Source organism: Lepisosteus oculatus, chromosome 12, assembly GCF_040954835.1.
Source record: "Lepisosteus oculatus isolate fLepOcu1 chromosome 12, fLepOcu1.hap2, whole genome shotgun sequence".
Classification (NCBI taxonomy): domain Eukaryota; kingdom Metazoa; phylum Chordata; class Actinopteri; order Semionotiformes; family Lepisosteidae; genus Lepisosteus; species Lepisosteus oculatus.
The window spans coordinates 16,841,079-16,861,006 of NC_090707.1; the positions used below are offsets into that span (position 1 = coordinate 16,841,079).

A 19,928-nucleotide genomic window follows, 5' to 3' on the forward strand; every position below is an offset into this window, starting at 1 on the left:
TACTCCAGGCGTTTTAAATCAAAAAGATATATATTTCTACTCTCTCCTGGGAAAAAAAAAATGTTGATTTCTAATATTATGCTTCAACACGGTGTAAAAACAGGTCCTTATATTAATAATTGAGAAAATTAAACAATACTTTTGAAGTCTAAACTGTGATTTTTCTTTATTTGACAATACTATTCCATTTACCTGATCTTCAGGCCTGCTTCTGTCTTCCCTCTTCAGGGAACCAGCCACTACTAACACTGACTTTACAGCCCTCAAGCCCCAGTCATAATGATCCTGGAATAGAGTACATTAATTCAATCCACTGGAGAGAACACATACACTACTGGGAAATCTCTGTATGTCAATGCACGTATCTGCCCCATACCTGCTTAGACAGGAGCTCTCGACAGAGTGTGTACAGGCTGATGAACTTCCGGGCTAGCAAGCGAGCGTCAATGAAACCTTCAGCAACTAACATTATTTCACAGATGAGCTCAAAGTCTGGAATCACCATTGCACAAGGCCTGAATAACAAAATGTCATGTCATTTGCCGAACCGCTTTATACCATACAATGTCGCAGGAAGCCGGAGCCTACCCGGCAAGCAATGAGCACAAGGCAGGGTGCACCCTGGACTGGTCCATCACAGGGCAAGTGCAAGCCAGTCATACATGGGGACAATTTGGAGGCCACGGTAAAGGCTGGGGGGGGGAATTTGGCCCAGACTCCGGGATAACTCCCTACTCTTATCGAGAAATGCCCGGAGATCTTTAATGACCACTGAGAGTCAGGTCCTCAGTTTAACGTCTCATTCGAAAAATAGAAAGACTAAATATAAACAGTATTTATGAATAGATACAGTATGGAAGATAGTAAATAATATATTTCGTTTTGGTTCTCAGGTCTTGGTCCAAGGCCATAAAAAAACCTACATCCTTCAGTGTGTAAGGAATGTAAATCTTCATATTATGTGTCAGGCTTTCTCCTTTTTTTTCCAGGTGAAATTGCAGTATCTTGGAGAAATTCTTGTCAAATCCCCACCTGAATAGTGCTTTGAGATTCTCCGGTAGCTCAGTTCTTCCAGCATATCCAGGATTGAGTGTTATAAATATCCCAACCGTGGGTTTTAATTCTATTTCTTCCCCAAGGAAATGAAACCTAAATGACAAAAATCACAAAGAGGAACAGGCACAGATCAACTGAACTGTGCAATTTACACAAAAAAACATCTAATGTGTGAGTAGGAGAGCCACTAATGTTAGCAGACCTTTGTCTCTTGTTTCGAATGGCATCTTGGATGGTCTTTACTTGTACAGCAACAACAGACAGGACTTCCACAGATATTCGATTAAACTCATCAAAACACCCCCACACTCCCGTCTGGGCCAGGCCTTTATAGATGTTTCCAATTGACTAAAAAAGGAAGAAGAAACAAATACTTTAAACTGGAAATGCTTCAGTATTTAAACTTAAACGACTGCTTAAACAGCCACAACCAATTTTATGTGAACCACTGGTCCTATGTCACCTATAAAACTATGAACCTATAAAAATGTGCAAACAACTCCATGTCTGATTGAATCACAGAAGTAATTAAAAGTTGTAAGCAGGCTCACTTTGTTAAAAATGTGGGTGCGAAACAAACAATAAAAACACCACAGAAACCATACTCCCTCATGTACAAAACATAAACTGAGCACAGAAAAGAAACTCAAAAGAAACGAATTGCTTTATTTACACGTTTGTTTTTTGAAAAATGGAGAATACAGATTTAGGACATTGATTGAACATTTGTGGCATAATTTTGATTAATGTGCTCAATGTCTTACCCAATGAGAATCAAGAAAGAAAAATATAGACAGTATGCTCAGATTATCAGAAAAACACTACCTTCTTGTCATCAGTATGTTGGAGGCTGGGATAAGTCAACACACTGTCGCTCACAGCCAGCGATTTCTGAACTGGCAAGATGTTACAGGGAGGAACAGCCCGAAATTGATAGGATACAATCTCGGAAACCACAAGTCACAATACAGTACCTTCCCCTGATCATTAACTTTCATCTTTCACGCTGCCAGTTCCACTGCATCAGAAATGCCAGGTCACATCAACATCTGTGATCAGCTGTGAGCAGTGGAATCAAGTCCTCTTCAGCAACGAGAGCACCAAGAGCATCTTAATGTTGTATGTGAGAGAATATGGTGCAGATATCCTAAATGTTAGAATAAATATAAATAAAATAATGGGGCGGTAGTTCTGTGACTAAGGATCTGCGCCTGTGGCTGGAAGGTTGCAGGTTCGTATCCTGCAGCCAGCAGAGGAATCCTACTCCGTTGGGCCCCTGAGCAAGGCCCTTAACCCCAACTGCTCCAGGGGTGTTGTATAAATGGCTGACCCTGCACTCTGACCCCAGGCTTCTCTCCCTGTCTGTGTGTCTCATGGAGAGCAAGTTGGGGTATGTAAAAAGACATATTCCCAATACAAGACATTGTATATGGCCAATAAAGTTATTTCTTAAATTGTTGTGCATAGCAGACGCATCAATGAGGATGTCCAAGTGTGATGATCTTGGTAGGAGGGTCTAGGCAATACAGAACCCCACTTATAGTGATTGATAGCAACCTAGCAGCATGTCATTACACTGATCAAGTTCTGGGATCAAGGTCATGATATGGATACCCTTTTCTTCATACTTGATTCCCTTTTCAATATATGCAGAATGAGCTGGGGTGACCTTAGAGCAGAGAACAACTGCTTCCACAAGACAACATCTGCAACCTTGTGATTAGCATGTTTCCCAGTTACAAAGCTTGTGTTTTTTACAATGACAGAAGTGTTTTTAATTCACAGTACAGCCTCTGCTGTGGACAAAAATCAGTATCGTACATTAACCTCTCTCATGGGTCTTGAGTTTACACCACAGCATATGCTGCCTTTTCCTCAAAACTTCGTATATGTGTTCCTGCTATAAATGAAAAGTGTCTTTTGATGCTCACTATATACAGTATACAAGGGTTTCAGAGGATTTTGAAATGAAGAGCAAAAAATTAAAAAAGATAGGAACAGAAGAGAATTGTGTTGTACAAATGAATGAAAACTTATTTTACAGAAAATCTTTAAAAGTTATACAGTTACTGTATTCTATTATTCCTATCCTTTGTCTATTCTTGTAGATATTTCTTGCTAGCAGCTAAATGATCCAAGAATTCCATTTATCCTTTACTCTAAGGATCCCCCTGTGTCAGCTTTAACAATGTGATTATGTATTGTAGCTTGTTCCAGATGGCACAGATTCTCTTAGTGAATGAGTGCACGTTCACGATTTGCTACCTTGTAGTCCATCTGCTCAGAGCAGTTGAAAACGTAGACCATGATGCCCAGAGACCGGCCCAGGTCCTTGGTGGTCTCAGTCTTGCCAGTACCAGCAGGGCCCGAGGGAGCTCCACTCATAGTCAGGTGGAGTGACTGAGTCAGGGTAATGTAGCACCTTCAAAGACAACATGAACACTTACTGATCAGCAGAACAGTCCAACCAAGTCATCCCCCTGCACTTCAGATATCACAACATCTCTTCTACAGTCTTAATAGCAAGTATAGAACGTTCAGTTGACAATAAAAACAGTTTCCAAACCAAGATAGGATAATGATTTGATAATGACAGGATAAAGACTCAAAACAAAGATAGGATAATGACTCTAACATGTCTGCTGGCACCATCCATAACAACCTCTATGTAATGTTCAAGAATCAGTGTTCGTGACTTTCAGATTGTTACCACCAATCCAAATAAGTTTGTTTAGCTAGAATAGTGGACGTGTCAACCAATCTAAGCAGAAAGAACAGAGTTGTGCAGAAAAATAAGGATGTGTTAGCTACAAGCAGCTGCTTGAAGAGCCTAAAGCATTTGTTTACATTGCATGTGATAGTGGTGGGGGGGAACAGTGTACTGTTGGGACAAAGTAACCTTACTGTAGGTGTAAAAGTTGCCTACAAGAGAGATGTTCATTAGTTGTGATACTAATGATATAACCAAACTGTTGCCACTAAGAGACATTTTTGATTCTGAAACAAGTGAACACTGTATAAGGGGGGAAACAAATGAAAGTATAAAGAATAATACTGACATAACACCTCTTCGGGTTTCTTCAAGGTTTTGAAAAGGGTGATTCTCTGTTTTGCAGCAAAAGTCTCGGTCTGTTTTTTTTCCCCCTCATACCAGCCCTCCTCTCTTGGTATAATTTAAATTTGTCATTCTGGACATAATTTTAATGTTACCTGATTAATTTTACCGTAATCAGTGAGCTGTATCAGAGGGCAATGGAATACCAATCATCACTGGAAATAACTAATTTATAAAAACACTTTTGATTTGTGAAGTGAAATTTTAGTGACCATTGGACCTTTTTAACGATTTATGATATTTTAAATTAATGATATTTTAAAACATATATAAAGCAGTGTATAAAGTAACTATAAGTATTGTGACTGGATAATATAAAAAAAAGAAAAAAAAGAAAAAATGTTTTTTTAATACAAAAGTATTTTTTCACACTTATTTTATGTATTGAATAAGACTTAAAATGTCTTGCCCCTGCTTGAGTACAAAATGCACTGCTTTCAACAAAAACCTATGAATGTAATGTAAATTTCCAGTTAATTTGGTTCAATCTTAACTCTGTTATTACCTTTGAAATTTTACTTTCAGGTGGATTCAAAACTGTTAATCGTGGTGATCCTGTTTAAAATAAATTACTAGTTAATAAAATTCATAATTTAAGGTCGCAGCCTTGCATAGCTTGTGTCCTTGGGTTCAATTCCAGACTCGGGCTGCTAGCTGTTTGGAGTTTGTATGTTCTCACCCTGTTAACATGGGTTTTTGCTGGGTCCCAGCCCATAAAACATACTGGCGGGTTAACTGGTTTCTAGAAAATTGGCCCTGGTGTGAATATGGACATACTGTATCTATGTTGTATCGTGTATCCTGCCTTATGCCCATTGCTTGCCGGGATGGGATGAATTAGATGAAGCAGTTCAGAAATGGATGGACAGATTATTTTTTGTTTTTAATTTTTTAAATTCCATACTCCTGGTTCTAAAATATCTTGAAATAAATATCTGTATTTCAGAGATCACATGCATCGTCCCTTGTGTACTGTATCTAAAAGTAATCCTGTTAAAAAATATGCATTACAGGATGTTTTTAATCCAGACTACACAGTGCTGGATCGTTAACATTATTTTTGACGAGTCTAAGTATTGCAGTCTTACCTGTCTGTTAGAGGAGTAATGACAAGCCTCAGGGTGTTTCCCAGGTACTCATAAGAGTATTGAAATTGAGCATCACAAATATTTACGTAACAATGCCTTGGGTCCTCATCCCAGCGGTGTCGTAGTTGGGACAGCCAGGCGAACGCCTGTCCATTAGTCACCTAATAAAAAGACATCGTCAAAATCTCAGGAGCCTGCTGGGTCACATCACTGAAGAAAATAATACTCTGTCTGTGCCAACTCTAACAATCAATCCTCATTTCTGACCAGAAAGGCCTTAGCAGATCTGAATTACAAAATAAGCATTTAATGCAAGTATGATGAATATAGTGCCAAGTGTGTGGGATCATGTGCAGTCTTCCAGGGCTGACTGATATGGCTCCTGGGATTCCCTCAGTCTTAGTTTCACTCCAAGTACATCTCTCTCACTCCCCCAGTCTGAACAGACTCCCTGCTGGGCTCTTCCCTCTCTCACTCCAAACTCACTTCTTGGCGCACGAGATTCACACAGATAGCAGTCAATCACAGAAACAGACCCCGGAGTGTATTTTTATTCTAACTATTCAGCCATTAAAACCTTTATATGACGAGGTTTCTTGACAGAAAACACTGTATTTTTGTCTCAGCTTTTATCCTCAACAGTAAGTCATATTAACTAGAATATTTTTGCTGTTAAAACTACAAATAAAATATATGTTGTGAGAGACTAGTGTTTTATTCTAGAAAATTAAAAATGAAAGGTATTTTTTGTTGAATTATCAAACCAGATTTTTATGTGATGAAGGTCAAAAGAAATGAAAATGAAAGGTCCAATAATGTCAAGGGAGGAAATGTGGAGGCTCCCATTGCAGTCTCAAGTTCTTTAAACTGTTGTCGGGCCAACAAACCAGATCCATGTCAACAGCTGCACAAGGCCAAGTTTGATGTAATCTTTCAACAAAAACACTAACCGAAAGCAGGAAATATCTTTATCTGAAATTGTAGACAAAGAATCTTGTTCCCAAAACATAAGACCCTTGAGACGCAATCAAAATATGTCCGTAAAGGTAGACACCTATAGACACTCTACAGTCCTGTGTGCCTAGCATAGACACAGGAGTAGGAACAAGTTCGTACAAATTGAATCAAGTTCTGTAAACCATATTTTTTTGTCCTCCCCACCCCTTGCCTCATGGGACACTCTAGGAAAGCTTGGCAAAATTCAGACATAAAAAAAAAACAAAAAAGAGCCAGGAAGCTGATGCTGAGATTTCAAGTCCTGTACCATTGTCACTAAAATATCAGCTAGAATGTGAATCCTTTTATTTCTTCAAAGTAGAGAGAAAGGGAAATTACCTGTGAGGTGTTATAGGAGAAATTGAAGAAAGCGCATGAATCTGATGCAGCTAAAGTCCATGCCTGAGCCATAGAAGCTTATAGGGCCAGAGCTCATCCCAGTTTCTTGAGCATTAAAAAGGACTGGATTACATGTGATTCCTCCCTGGATAGGACACTGGTTAATAACTGAAATTATTCTGTGCTAGTTCGAGTCCCCACTCACACAGCTGGGAGAACTGGTGCTGCTGGGGTATGGTACCTTGCTTAAAAGTAACAGCAGTGTCTCCTGCAGGGACTTGAACCCATAATCAGTTAAGAGCCCAAAGGCTTACGCACGACACTACACTAGGGGCATATCAGTACAAATTAAACTTTGAAGTCTATATGGACAAATTAAGTATTCTTCAAGTACAAGATTAAGATTTGTAATAGTTAAATTGAACAAATAGTGATGGCACAACAAAGGAGGAGAAATAGAAAAGGTCAAATTCAGCAGAACTAAACCCACACAAATTGTTCACATTGCAGAGTGGAGTGTTTAACATGCAGTCTCTTCCTTTTCCAAACGGCTTTAGAAATCTCTAAGAAATCAAGCAATCTTAAAGGAATCCTATTACATTATCAAGTAAGTGCTGATAAATAAACAGTTAGCAGCCATGAAAGCAACCTCCATAAATTCTAACTGTCCTCTCCATCGCCTGGTCCCACAGTGCCAGATTTGGAGAGGGATTGTATTTATCAAGAACCTGGCTGAATTGCCTCAATCACATCTCTCTGGCAAACCCACTATACAGGCTTTGTCTCAACAGGGCTTTTCCTGCAGCTAAGAGGCCTAACCAAACGTTCAAGGCACTCCAACTATAATACATGAGTATACAGTGTCTTTTGTTTTTTTCTCATTGTTTATCCAAGAGCAGTTCCATTTTAAGATAAATTACTGAATAATCGACATTTGGGCTTTGAAATCTGGAACTCCATTTGTGCAGCAATTTGTGAATTAATCACTGTCATCTCAATTTTTACAAACTGCATGTGGTGTCATTCATCCCATTTCAAATGGATCACAGACAGGAATGAAATGAGAGGAATATCCAAAACAAACACAATGGGACTGCTGGAAAAAGAAACTGGAGCTCAAATTCAACAAACTGGACAAACCAGTCACATGAGGTCTACAGCATATTTCATTCTTTAAGCTGCTCTATGTGTGATTGTATTGATTTTGTGGCACTGATGGCCAACTTGAGAGCATTGTGATCATCACTGGAAAATCTTCTTAAAATGTGTCTACTATATAATAAAGAACACTTTTTATGTACTGTATATATTCTTCTTTCTATCAGATGCACGGCTTTCTCATTAAAGAAGGTCATAACACATCACATTATTGCCCTTTAACAAGCGTAATCCTTACGATATAATACGGCACACTTTTCTTCAATAAAATCCTGAACCAGAGAACTGTTGTGTGGAAGGCAGTTGGTAAGTGCAGCTTAAACAGAAATGGTACTACTTCATGTGCAATTTAATTGATATGAAAGGTGAAAATGAATACAAATCAAAACATGCTGTCATCCTCTTATATGAGCAGCAGAAAATGTCTTAAGAAGGAAATTATGCTTTGTTTAATGCTTTTATGCTTTAAATGCATTAAGGAAACTGCTACAATACCTTCTGTGCTATGAGCTTGGCTACAACGTCTCTAGCATGTACATCAATTGTGCATATTGTCATGATCTTCTGACGATCGCCAGGGGTGAGGTCTCCGAGCAACATGTTGATAAGAGCATTCAACTGAGCAATCTGCAAAAATAATTAGACTTCAATACAGATGTAAGGCAATTAAAAAAGTAAACACAGTTTCAATAACCCCTTCCACTGAACTGCAATAAATCCATTGTGAAACAGAGAGCCTTATTGGACTCAAATAAGGATATATTAAACCTGACAGCTGTGTTGTTTTGAATTCTTCAGGTTTATGAAGGAGAATCTGAAACGTTTTGATTTTCCCTGATAAATCTATAGCAAATAATGTTTTTCAGGGCATTTCTCAGCTGTCTCAGATGTGGACGTTCATTAACAAAGTGAAATTTGGAGATCCTGGTTAAACATTTATTATAACCAATTGATTTTTTTTTATCCATAGTGAGCAGAATTTGTACCCGTTCACACAGCTGTGCAGTTCACCTCACTCAGGGGTACTACAGCAGTGTCCTGCCTGAGATTTAAACCAACAGCTTTGGAGTCCGGAGTCCAAAGCCCTCGCCACCCCACCCCACTTCCTAGAAAAAGAAACGCACCTGTTTCCGATTGTAGTCTTTCAAGGCCGTCTCAAACCCTTCTTCGACACGATCAAAGGCTATTCCCACATCGGTTGCCCACCAGATCTGGCTGCCAGTAAGGGCAACCTGGGCAGGGTAGTCAAAGAGCCACTGATCCCGAGGCTTGTCTTCATAGGCAGCCACAGCCTCCATGATCTCCTGCTGGACTGTGCAGCGCATAGTCTCCTCTAAGTGACTCAACCAGCGCTCTGCCTGAGGAGAGAGATACAGTGCCTTGCGAAAGTATTCGGCCCCCTTGAACTTTTCAACCTTTTGCCACATTTCAGGCTTCAAACATAAAGATATAAATTTTTTATTTTATGTGAAGAATCACCAACAAGTGGGACACAATTGTGAAGTGGAACGAAATCTATTGGATTTTTGAAACTTTTTTAACTAATAAAAAAATGAAAAGTGGGGCGTGCAAAATTATTCGGCCCCCTTGCGTTAATACTTTGTAGAGCCACCTTTTGCTGCGATTACAGCTGCAAGTCGCTTGGGGTATGTCTCTATCAGTTTTGCACATCGAGAGACTGAAATTCTTGCCCATTCTTCCTTGCAAAACAGCTCGAGCTCAGTGAGGTTGGATGGAGAGCGTTTGTGAACAGCAGTTTTCAGCTCTTTCCACAGATTCTCGATTGGATTCAGGTCTGGACTTTGACTTGGCCATTCAAACACCTGGATACGTTTATTTGTGAACCATTCCTTTGTAGATTTTGCTGTATGTTTGGGATCATTGTCTTGTTGGAAGATAAATCTCCGTCCCAGTTTCAGGTCTTTTGCAGACTCCAACAGGTTTTCATCCAGAATGGTCCTGTATTTGGCTGCATCCATCTTCCCCTCAATTTTAACCATCTTCCCTGTCCCTGCTGAAGAAAAGCAGGCCCAAACCATGATGCTGCCACCACCATGTTTGACAGTGGGGATGGTGTGTTGAGGGTGATGAGCTGTGTTGCTTTTACACCAAACATATCGTTTTGCATTGTGGCCAAAAAGTTCGATTTTGGTTTCATCTGACCAGAGCACCTTCTTCCACATGTTTGGGGTGTCTCCCAGGTGGCTTGTGGCAAACCTTAGATGAGACTTTTTATGGATATCTTTGAGAAATGGCTTTCTTCTTGCCACTCTTCCATAAAGGCCAGATTTGTGCAGTGTAAGACTGATTGTTGTCCTATGGACAGACTCTCCCACCTCAGCTGTAGTTCTCTGCAGTTCATCCAGAGTGATCATGGGCCTCTTGGCTGCATCTCTGATCAGTCTTCTCCTTGTCTGAGCTGAAAGTTTAGAGGGACGGCCAGGTCTTGGTAGATTTGCAGTGGTCTGATACTCCTTCCATTTCAAGATGATCGCTTGCACAGTGCTCCTTGGGATGTTTGAAGCTTGGGAAATCTTTTTGTATCCAAATCCGGCTTTAAACTTCTCCACAACAGTATTACAGACCTGCCTGGTGTGTTCCTTGGTCTTCATGATGCTCTCTGCGCTTTCAACAGAACCTTGAGACTATCACAGAGCAGGTGCATTTATACAGAGACTTGATTACACAGAGGTGGATTCTATTTATCACCATCAGTCATTTAGGACAACATTGGATCATTCAGAGATCCTCGCTGAACTTCTGGAGTGAGTTTGCTGCACTGAAAGTAAAGGGGCCGAATAATTTTGCACGCCCCACTTTTCATTTTTTTATTAGTTAAAAAAGTTTCAAAAATCCAATAGATTTCGTTCCACTTCACAATTGTGTCCCACTTGTTGGTGATTCTTCACATAAAATAAAAAATTTATATCTTTATGTTTGAAGCCTGAAATGTGGCAAAAGGTTGAAAAGTTCAAGGGGGCCGAATACTTTCGCAAGGCACTGTATATGCCTGCTTGGCGAACTCTTAAGAGATTATATTGCTGTTCGGATCCGGTTCCTACCATACAGGCACTGTGATGAATGGTAAGCTAGAGCTCCAAGCGCAGGGGCTCAGAGAGACTCAGAGGAATTCGGGTGAGGTGAAGGTTTGCCTTAACTTGCGAGGTTGTCTAGCTGAGGTGCTCAGAAAGAGTACTCAGTGATAGTGTGGCTCAAGGGGGAAGGTGGCATTGAAGAAAAGAAAAAATCCCTGTGCAGTCAGTGCCCTGCAGCGAAGGAAGAAGTAGCACTTCATTTCAGAGAAGAGAAACAGAGTGTATCTCAATGTCAGAGCACTGGGCAGGATCTTAAATAAGGAGCTCAATTGGATGATGAGGGAGCCCCAGCCAGGGTGTAACAATTATTCCTTTTTTTTCCAACACACAGATGTCTGGGATGGGCTTTGTTTCATTGTGCATGATATCATATGAGCCAAGAAAGAACCCAGGCTCTATTTCATCCTGGTTTTCAAACCTGACCCAATAACCCCATATACAGCCATCAAAGTATGAGGGTACATAGTACAAAATTGGGCAGTTAACAGTAATTGCGCAATCTCTAAAACAGAAGAAGTCAAACTCTTATGTTATTGTTTCATCGGTCATGACAAAAATGCCAATTTGTTGTGGGTGATATATTAGTCTATGGGCATTAGTCACGGGTCTCTCAATATAAGATGAGACCGGACTGTCATGATGGCATTACTGCCAGGACTCCCAAGAGTGTTCAGCTTTTAATCTTTTGGCATAGTGGGTTTGTTTGTTATGTTGATTGAGTGTTTGGACATACAGAGACATTCTGATTCCTGGGTCCAGCAGCACACATTACACAGATATGATTGATGTCTATCTCATTCTCGCAGGACGGACAGAATCAAAACCTTCTAACCTTTTTTTGCAGGTTTAAAAGGCTTACCTGGCCTTCACACACACAGGGCTCCGAGAAAGGCACATACTCCCCTTCTCTGCTGAACATCCCCACCGCCACCGTTCTTCCTCCTTCGTCCTCGCTCTCTTTAAACTTCAGATCGGCAAGGTTGTCGAAAAGTTTCAACAAATGTCTTGTCACCTGATTAACGACAACAAGACAGGTCAGCTCCCGGGAATTCATTCCTATCAAACACATGAAACAAGGCGAGTGTTTTTAATCCTGCCTGTGTTGGCTGTGTTCCCTTGGAAACGATTTCCAGTAGGTCCGATGCCGATACAAAGTAAAACCGGGGGAAAGTGAGCCTTTTGGTCTCCAGATACTCCGCCAGGGCCTTTTCACACACTGATAGCCTGCAAAACATAATTACCAGGGATTAATTACCATAATTAAGATGGCCTTACCCGAACCAAACTTCATATCAACCTAAACACATCCTTAATCCTTACCGAGGCATCCCTTCCTCTTGGTTACCAGCAGTGGGAGAAGTGGGTAAGCTGGCTACCGCTGAATAATGGTATTTCTGTACAGGATCTGGAGACCCAGACCCAGCACCCACCCCATCGAACAGTTTCAGAAATTTCTCAGGTCAAAGAAATCTGGACCGGATTTCACTTAAGTCCATGAAATTGAGCTGCAAGTACTTTATGGTTTCTTAGGAGTGGATGTATGATGCATGATAACAATGTCCCATTGCATCTGTTTTAATTACAAGCAAGGTGGAATTCACTCTACGGCAAAAGTACCTCATTAAGACACGTACTATGGCAGCAGTATTGTACAGCAAGCCTCAATGTTAAGTAGTCCACAAAAATCACCACAGCTCTTATAATAAGATGAACCTGAAGATGAGGTGTGTCTTAAAGAAGGGACCCCAAACAGGCTATTAAGGAAGAAGCAGATACATAGGACATTTGGGGAACTGTTGGCTAAACACCATTTAGCAGCATTTCTTCTGTTCTGAGAATTCTGTTCTGATTTCTGGCATATTAAATTGCTAAATGAGTGTATCTTGAAATATATTATTTATAAGATACATGTGTTGTTTATTAAAAGAAACAAAGTTTCTCTTAATTACAGAAATTAAGTTATCTCAAGAAAATCTGGTGAGGTTTCACAGGCTTAAAAAAACTATGTGCCTGTCTAATGAAGAACATCTTTCAAGCTCATGGTGCATTTAAAGAGGACATAGTTGCTATAAATTAATTATGGGAATGCATCTTAATGACCTCTGAGAAGGATGGAATTGGCTACTGATTCTTCTAATTTCACCTTTTGCGTATACAGTATTCAATGTTAGCAGTCACTGACAGCTGTTTCACCCTTTTTAGGATTCATCAGTGTGCCATACAGTAGCTGTAGAATACAGTTAAACCTAATTCCTTCATGTTCAAAAAGCAGGTCGCCTGTTGTCTGATTATGTGGACGTGAATAGTGTTTTTGCAGGCTACTCCTAAGGAATGCCTAAGCACAGATGGACAGATTTGTGGAAATTAGTGTTAATGTTTAAATATAAAGAAATGAATGAGATCACGTTGATACACCACTGACCATTGCTGTTATGTCTTTCACCTTTACATACAGCTAGTTTTAACCAGCGCAGCTTCCAGCATATAAAGAGTCAAGCTGTCTTGTCTAGCTATTTTTGAACTTTCAAAATTTGTATCACAATCAAATGGACTCTTTATGTGTGCCAGAGAGACGAAAACCTACTCCATAGAGCTACTGAACAGTATCGTCAGTAGTTGTACAGCTCAGATACTGTAGGTCTTTACGCCCAAAGTTTTTATCTACATTTCTCATACAGAGCATCACTATTGAACAGTCCAAGGAGCTCACAGCAAAGCAGTGATGGTCATATTGTGCTACAAATACAGTTACTTAGATTAGTCTTCACATACAATCTAACATCTTGGTTACTGAATTGTTATAGATAAGTTTCTTTGGCATGCTGATCATCTTACATAATTCAGCACACTATTAAATTGTCAAAAACTCAGGGGGTGAAGTCTTCAGCTACTGTGAGAGGAAGTCATTTTGATGTTTCACATTTTACACGTAGATAAAGCTTTTAAAATAAAGTGGCTCAAGACCTCATCACATCAAATTGTGGATGACACAACAACAGGCAACAAAGAGTAACTCTTGGTCAGCTGTTTCTAACTTTTCTAGCAGGAATGGCTTACCTTTTGAGAATTCATATTTTGTCAATCCAGGTGACTTGGCATGAGACCTTCATACATTCATTATTCAAGCCTCACCTTAAAGATTCAACGTCAAGTGCGCCTGCAATGTAGCTGCATACAGCCGTACCTTTGTTGAAGTGCTTCTAAGTTTTCCAAAAATCCCGTCTGATTTGTAACATCAATGACGTTTTTGGTTTGAACGACTGCGGCCATGAGGTTCTTATTGGGAAACAAATAAGTGCGATAAGTAAACGTGTCTGCACAATGTTCAAGCAGACTTCGCATATGAACAAACCGATGAACGGAATTTGGGAGCACCTGGAAATCGAGGTCAATACCCTCAAACCTCTTGGCATCGTGGGCCAGCTGATTGCGTATGTCCTCGGAGTTGGTAAAGATGCTCTGCAGGTGGGCCCAAGTCCGTTGCACTGCCATCCAGATAGAAATGACCTGATCGGCCACCATCAGCTTCTTCTGCCAGGTGGTCACCTGGACCAGGAAGTACTCCACGTACTTACTCATTAGGATATTCTGCAGCTGAACCTATTTAGAGAACAACATACGCTAATTGTTGCGGAATATATTTCATTTCAAAGAAAAAAAATGCATGTGCTTAAAAAGTCACAAAGTCTAAAACAAGAGATCTAAAATAAGATATATATATATCAAAAGACCAGGGGAGTGCTGAAAAATGGCTGAAATCATTTAATTAAAGTAAATTCCATGCAACAATTAATAAGATGGGTTTCTATAAGTCACAACTTTACAGTTAAAGGGGGGAAACCTAGAGATCAATATGATTTTAAGAAAAAGGTTGTTTGGAAAAGATCTTCAAATTTTACTCCTGTGCTAGCAATGGCTGGAAAATCCAAGGGTAAACCCAGAGCAAAAGAAAAAGCTTGTCCCAGACAGCATTTCCAAATGTGTAAGGTCATTAGCTCAAAATTAGCCACCATCAAATTCTATAAAATAGCTAACAGTTTGTGTATCCTGTGTAATAAATCATTAAACACTTCACTAAAATTAGCTTTTAAAACAACACCAATAGATGTTCATTGTTCACTACTTCAATTATTTTATTTGCAACTCCTAGATAGTTTGGGAAGTATCCATCTAATTTGGCCATTTTTGACACTGGTAGGGGAAACCTACCAATCTGGTGCTTCTTAGAGCACGTTCCTATTGCATTCTGGATGCTGCAGGTTCTTCATGTTTTATACTGGAGTAAAGCGGAGATTCTATGTTTTCCCAAGATAATACCCAATTAGAATCTACTTATAGAGTGACAGTAACAGAATTGTAGCGATTTTGAGGCATACAAGTTCTGTCATAAGAGGGGGGGGGCTACTTGTAGTTCTGGCCAGAAATAGTTTTCAGGTGCCTTGAACTCTACCTGCTTTTTAACAAAGAAACATCATGAACATCACACATGAGCTATCAATCAGTACAAACTTCAAATTCACACCTACCACACCTCCTGGTGCAAAGTCGGGGTTGTGAGAAAGGGAGGGTATTCTTTTGATTTTTAACAATACTGTGTCAACCATTCAGGAAACTTTGTGGTGCCATTTTCCTGTGATCAGTTAGGCATACCACATGTCAACAATGGAGACATCATTGGAAAACTCCAGATCTGTGTTTTGCCAATTTCCATGAACCACATAGTAGTCTTTCACCCCATCTGAGTTATATCAATTTCAGATTTAACAGGCTAAAGGTGTTATCCTGTGGATTTTGAGTGTATCCACAGGTGTCGAACAAAACAGCTTTTGAGGTTGGCATTATTGCCAGGTCTCTTAAACAAATGTACTGTATAAGTTAAAAGTGTGATATTTCTAGCATTTCTCTAGCATTCAGAAACCTGGGAACTTCAAATACATATCTTTTTCGTTTACCTTATGTTTATGTAGAGCCTCAGACCCACAGCGTTCACTTATAATCTGCTGCACAAATCATTTTGACTGAGTTCACAACGAAAAAGAATACCATCAAGCAGACAATCAACAAAAAACACAAACTTACTTATGCCCTTTTCAATGACCAGTATATTTCTTCATTGAAAAGACAGCCATACAGAAAGAAACAGACAGATCGATCAACAAATCAATACCTGATTGTCTTCCAGGGTTTCTATCAAGTTTTCATCAGATTTTAACAAAGGTATGCCTGTGTTGTGGTGCTTTTCATAAGAAAAGTTCATCATACTCCAGGTTTGGTTTATCTCTGTAAGCACCTGCAGCATAAGTTATGCCATAAGTACAGTTCTTCCTTTAACAATAAAATAACATAATAGAAGTAATCAACTAAAATTTCTAGCTCCATTATATTTGAGAATTTAATGTTTAATTTTCTTTTTATCATACATAATGCAGTAGCTTGACAGTTTGACATTTCAAAGCCCAAGACAGAATATCACACATTACTGCTGAGTAATATGAACCTGATTTGAATATGTTTGATCATCAAGAACCTTCTGAGCAAAATAGTTGTTGTATTTTTTGGAACCTCCGGAGGGCGCTGTTTGTGTCTTTGAGGAGCACATAAGGCTGGAATACAGGCTGCCCACCACTCTCTTAATAGATAGGGCGCAACAACCCCATCATCAGAAAGTACAGTTCTTATGTGATATAGCGGACACACAGGCAAAAGAATTACGGATATATACACTGCATTTTTGTGCAAGTCTCACAACATAGATGTGTCCAATTCATCTTTTTGCTTAGTTCATTTGGACTGGCCTATAAGTGACTTTTCCCTTTTACTAGTGAAATGTTATGAACATTTCGTAATGGTGACATTCTGAAATGTCATACAGTACACATCACTGAAAAATCAGACAAAAAAACTGAGGCAAAACTCATTTTGTTGCCCTGACCCAGCCACATAGAACAAACGTGCTTGCTAGTTTGTATGAGCACCGTGAAAAAGAAAACCAACATTTACAGTATTTTCACCTAGAAAAAAAAAGAACAGAAAAGAAAATGCACAGAAACGCATGCTATCCAATAAAATAGAGTAACAGATAACATTTAACAAAGCCATTACCTTCTCAATTGCCATTTCTTTTACTGATTTATCCACAATATTCTTCACTTCGTCTTCCACCCTGTGCAGCTGTAGTTCTAACAGATCTCCCAGAATTGTTGTGTCGTCCATTACGAAACAAACCTTCAGGATAACAATTTGAAAGTAACTCCATGGATCCTGTAAGGTATGCAAATATCCCAAAACTGGAGCACATAAAGGCCATGAAAAGGCCAGAATCTTACCCCAGTGGCATTCATTAGCTGTTGCCAATGTCTTTCCCTGACAGTGGGGTTCTGCAGTTCATTGACAGCCCGAAGCGAAGTGAGCAGATTCTTCACTGTTGATTCCAGTCCAGTATAAACCGACCAAGCACGGACCTCTTTGTCAAGAGTTTTCATCTCCTACAATTAGAAATCAGTCTACATTGAAATATATTAGGAACACTTCTAAAATACATCGTTCTAAACGGAAAATGTATTTGAATATATTGTATCCTTCACACCAGAATCATAAAATGGCTTTTCTGTCTATTTACCTAGTTTCTAAGAAGAAAAAGCAATGTCAACTTATTAAATGAAGGGATTTGAATTGCACAAATTCTTCCAACATTAATTAAAAATGCAGTTATTATTCAACAACGACACAGGTATAATATAACAAAATGTCATTTTTTTTCAATATCAAATGTCAGTTAAAATGCTTGGGCATTTTATTCATAGCAAGTTTAAAAAGAAACACCTTGGCAAATCGTCTCAAGTCCATATCCATTTGCTCAACGTTAATCTCCTTCCAGGGGGTTTTTGTCCAGTCTTCAATACTTGTCTTTGAAAATAATTATATAATAGGAATAACAGTGTTAGAAAATAAAACAAATCCAATAAAAACTTTTATGTGGATAACAACCACCCAACAAGCAACATAACATAACATAAGAACATATGTTACCACATTATGTATGTACACACATTTTCAATGGGAAAAACTTATGGAATTGTTTAAAGACTGGATCCTACTGTGAGAGAATGAGAAACACAGACACACTCCTCCCAAACGCCCACCTGCAGAGCAACTTGCCATTTGATACACTGGAAACACCACAATACCCTGTCAGGCAACGCCTGGAGGAACAGTGCATCTCTCATTGATCTTACTGTTATCCAGTAGGTTTCAGGAGTTACCCTTTGCCGTAAAGACCCTTGCAGACTAGTCCCACCCTACTCTGGCAGTGCTGAGCCAATCGTGTGCTGCAGCAAGGAGATACCCGTCACAGTCACAGTCGGCTAGTGATATGAATCAGGCTTGAACTAGTGATGTCTGGGCCATAAAGCTCATCCTGCATTCCCAGCTCCTTCACTGCCTCTCAGGAGCCCCTTGTGTTATACAGTACATGTAATGCCTCTTCTTACCTTCACAAAGATCACCATGTCCCACACAGACTTCACCAGGATGATATCCGATCGGCACTGCTTCAGCTGTTTGTAATCAGGAACATTGACCTCAAAAAGGTCAGCTGTCTCCTGCAACTTTCTCATTTCCCTTTCCAGTTCAGACACACTCCTATTACTCTGAAAATGGACAGGTAACACAATGCTCTCAAGTCTGAGATTTTTGTCAGTTTATACAGTATATAACACAATATCTTCAGCCACAACAAATAAGGGAATTTATTTATTCACCAACTGTAGGCATTCCTAACCTGATGGATGACTGTGTTTGCTAATTTTTGTTCCAGCTGAGCTCTTCAATTGCTTAACTGAACCTTAAATTGAATTAATGACTTGCTTATTTTGACTTCTGTTTTCTCTTAAACTGGTGGAGATAGCTCTCTCGGATAACTGACAACTCAGTTGGAACAAAAACAAGGACATTAAAAATGCACTACATCAAAATCAACATAGCCAGTTATGTGCCTTGGGCAACAGCTATAACAGAATTCAGATTCACAGGGGTATCACTGAAAAATCAACTTGGAAAAAATAAAATCTCATGTCTACATAAAGATCTTTCCCCAATGCACTTGTTGGGAGGAAAGCCTGTATCCGGCATGTTTCTATTAAAAATAACGTTTATTCTCTCTCTATATATTTAATGTTAAAGAAATCGAAAATTAAACTCACACCCCTTGTTAAATTTAAGATGTAACCCAAACCAGAAATGAAGTCCAGGTTTATCACGAACTCTAACCTTAGTTCAAGTCTATAGTTTACTACAACTAGGCAAACTATTTGTCAACAGAAACTCAACTGTAAGAAAATAAATATTATAAGTTTTACTGTCCATTAAACCTCGCCGAACCACAATGGTGTATTTTCATTAATAAAGATCACATTCGCCTTTCTTAAGGCAGACATTCCAAATCTTTTCACATCAGATCTGTGAGGTAAGAAGTTTTTCAATGATAGAACTCCATTTGAATTGACCAAAGAACTGAACACAAGACAGGTTAAAGACAAAGAAGAGGCCATTTGTCACATCTTGTTCAGTTAGTTATAGTCACTAACTGATCTGATTGTGCCTGTATTTCAATTCCCCTGACAGACATAACAAATAAATATACAGAGACAAGTTTCACAATGTCATTTTATAGAATACAGAAAAGTACAAGTCAGTTCAGAAAAGAGCCCAATTGACACATCTCAGGCTGTGCATACTGTGCAAAGCAACAATGGATGAGATTAATCTGGAGCTAGATGCTTACCTTGTCTATAAGCTTATAAGGATCATCTACATCAATCCTGAAGATGATTTCATTCCGAAACTGTTCCCTGAACTCATGCTGTTTGATCTGAAAGAACATTTTTACCAGAACGTTAACAAACATATAATTTACATAAACACATGCTATAATTGACAGCTTGATTCAGCCCTTGTGAAAAACTGACAGACTCTATGCTGTTTTAATCGAAATAACACCACTGCACGTCCACACAGGGCATAATGAGCTTCAGACGGCTTTACAGGGATTAAAAGACAGACCTCATTGTTGGAAATAGGATC

The 19,928-nt window shown here is 39.3% G+C and overlaps 1 protein-coding gene across 1 annotated transcript in view; it reads right to left on the reverse strand.

Moving 5' to 3' along the window:
- dnah9l (dynein, axonemal, heavy polypeptide 9 like) overlaps positions 1–19,928 on the reverse strand; it is an 84,541-nt gene that overhangs the window by 45,578 nt on the left and 19,035 nt on the right. The window contains exons 17-34 of the mRNA XM_069196791.1: positions 19,630–19,716; positions 18,338–18,496; positions 17,670–17,753; positions 17,174–17,332; positions 16,950–17,072; positions 16,015–16,137; positions 14,223–14,447; positions 14,032–14,123; positions 11,945–12,071; positions 11,707–11,859; positions 8,877–9,110; positions 8,248–8,379; positions 5,260–5,420; positions 3,322–3,478; positions 1,259–1,404; positions 1,033–1,149; positions 377–515; positions 193–285 (exon numbers count right to left, since the gene is read on the reverse strand). Of these exons, the coding sequence (XP_069052892.1) occupies positions 193–285; positions 377–515; positions 1,033–1,149; positions 1,259–1,404; positions 3,322–3,478; positions 5,260–5,420; positions 8,248–8,379; positions 8,877–9,110; positions 11,707–11,859; positions 11,945–12,071; positions 14,032–14,123; positions 14,223–14,447; positions 16,015–16,137; positions 16,950–17,072; positions 17,174–17,332; positions 17,670–17,753; positions 18,338–18,496; positions 19,630–19,716 (2,511 nt within the window). The remainder of the gene's footprint in view (positions 1–192; positions 286–376; positions 516–1,032; positions 1,150–1,258; positions 1,405–3,321; positions 3,479–5,259; positions 5,421–8,247; positions 8,380–8,876; positions 9,111–11,706; positions 11,860–11,944; positions 12,072–14,031; positions 14,124–14,222; positions 14,448–16,014; positions 16,138–16,949; positions 17,073–17,173; positions 17,333–17,669; positions 17,754–18,337; positions 18,497–19,629; positions 19,717–19,928) is intronic.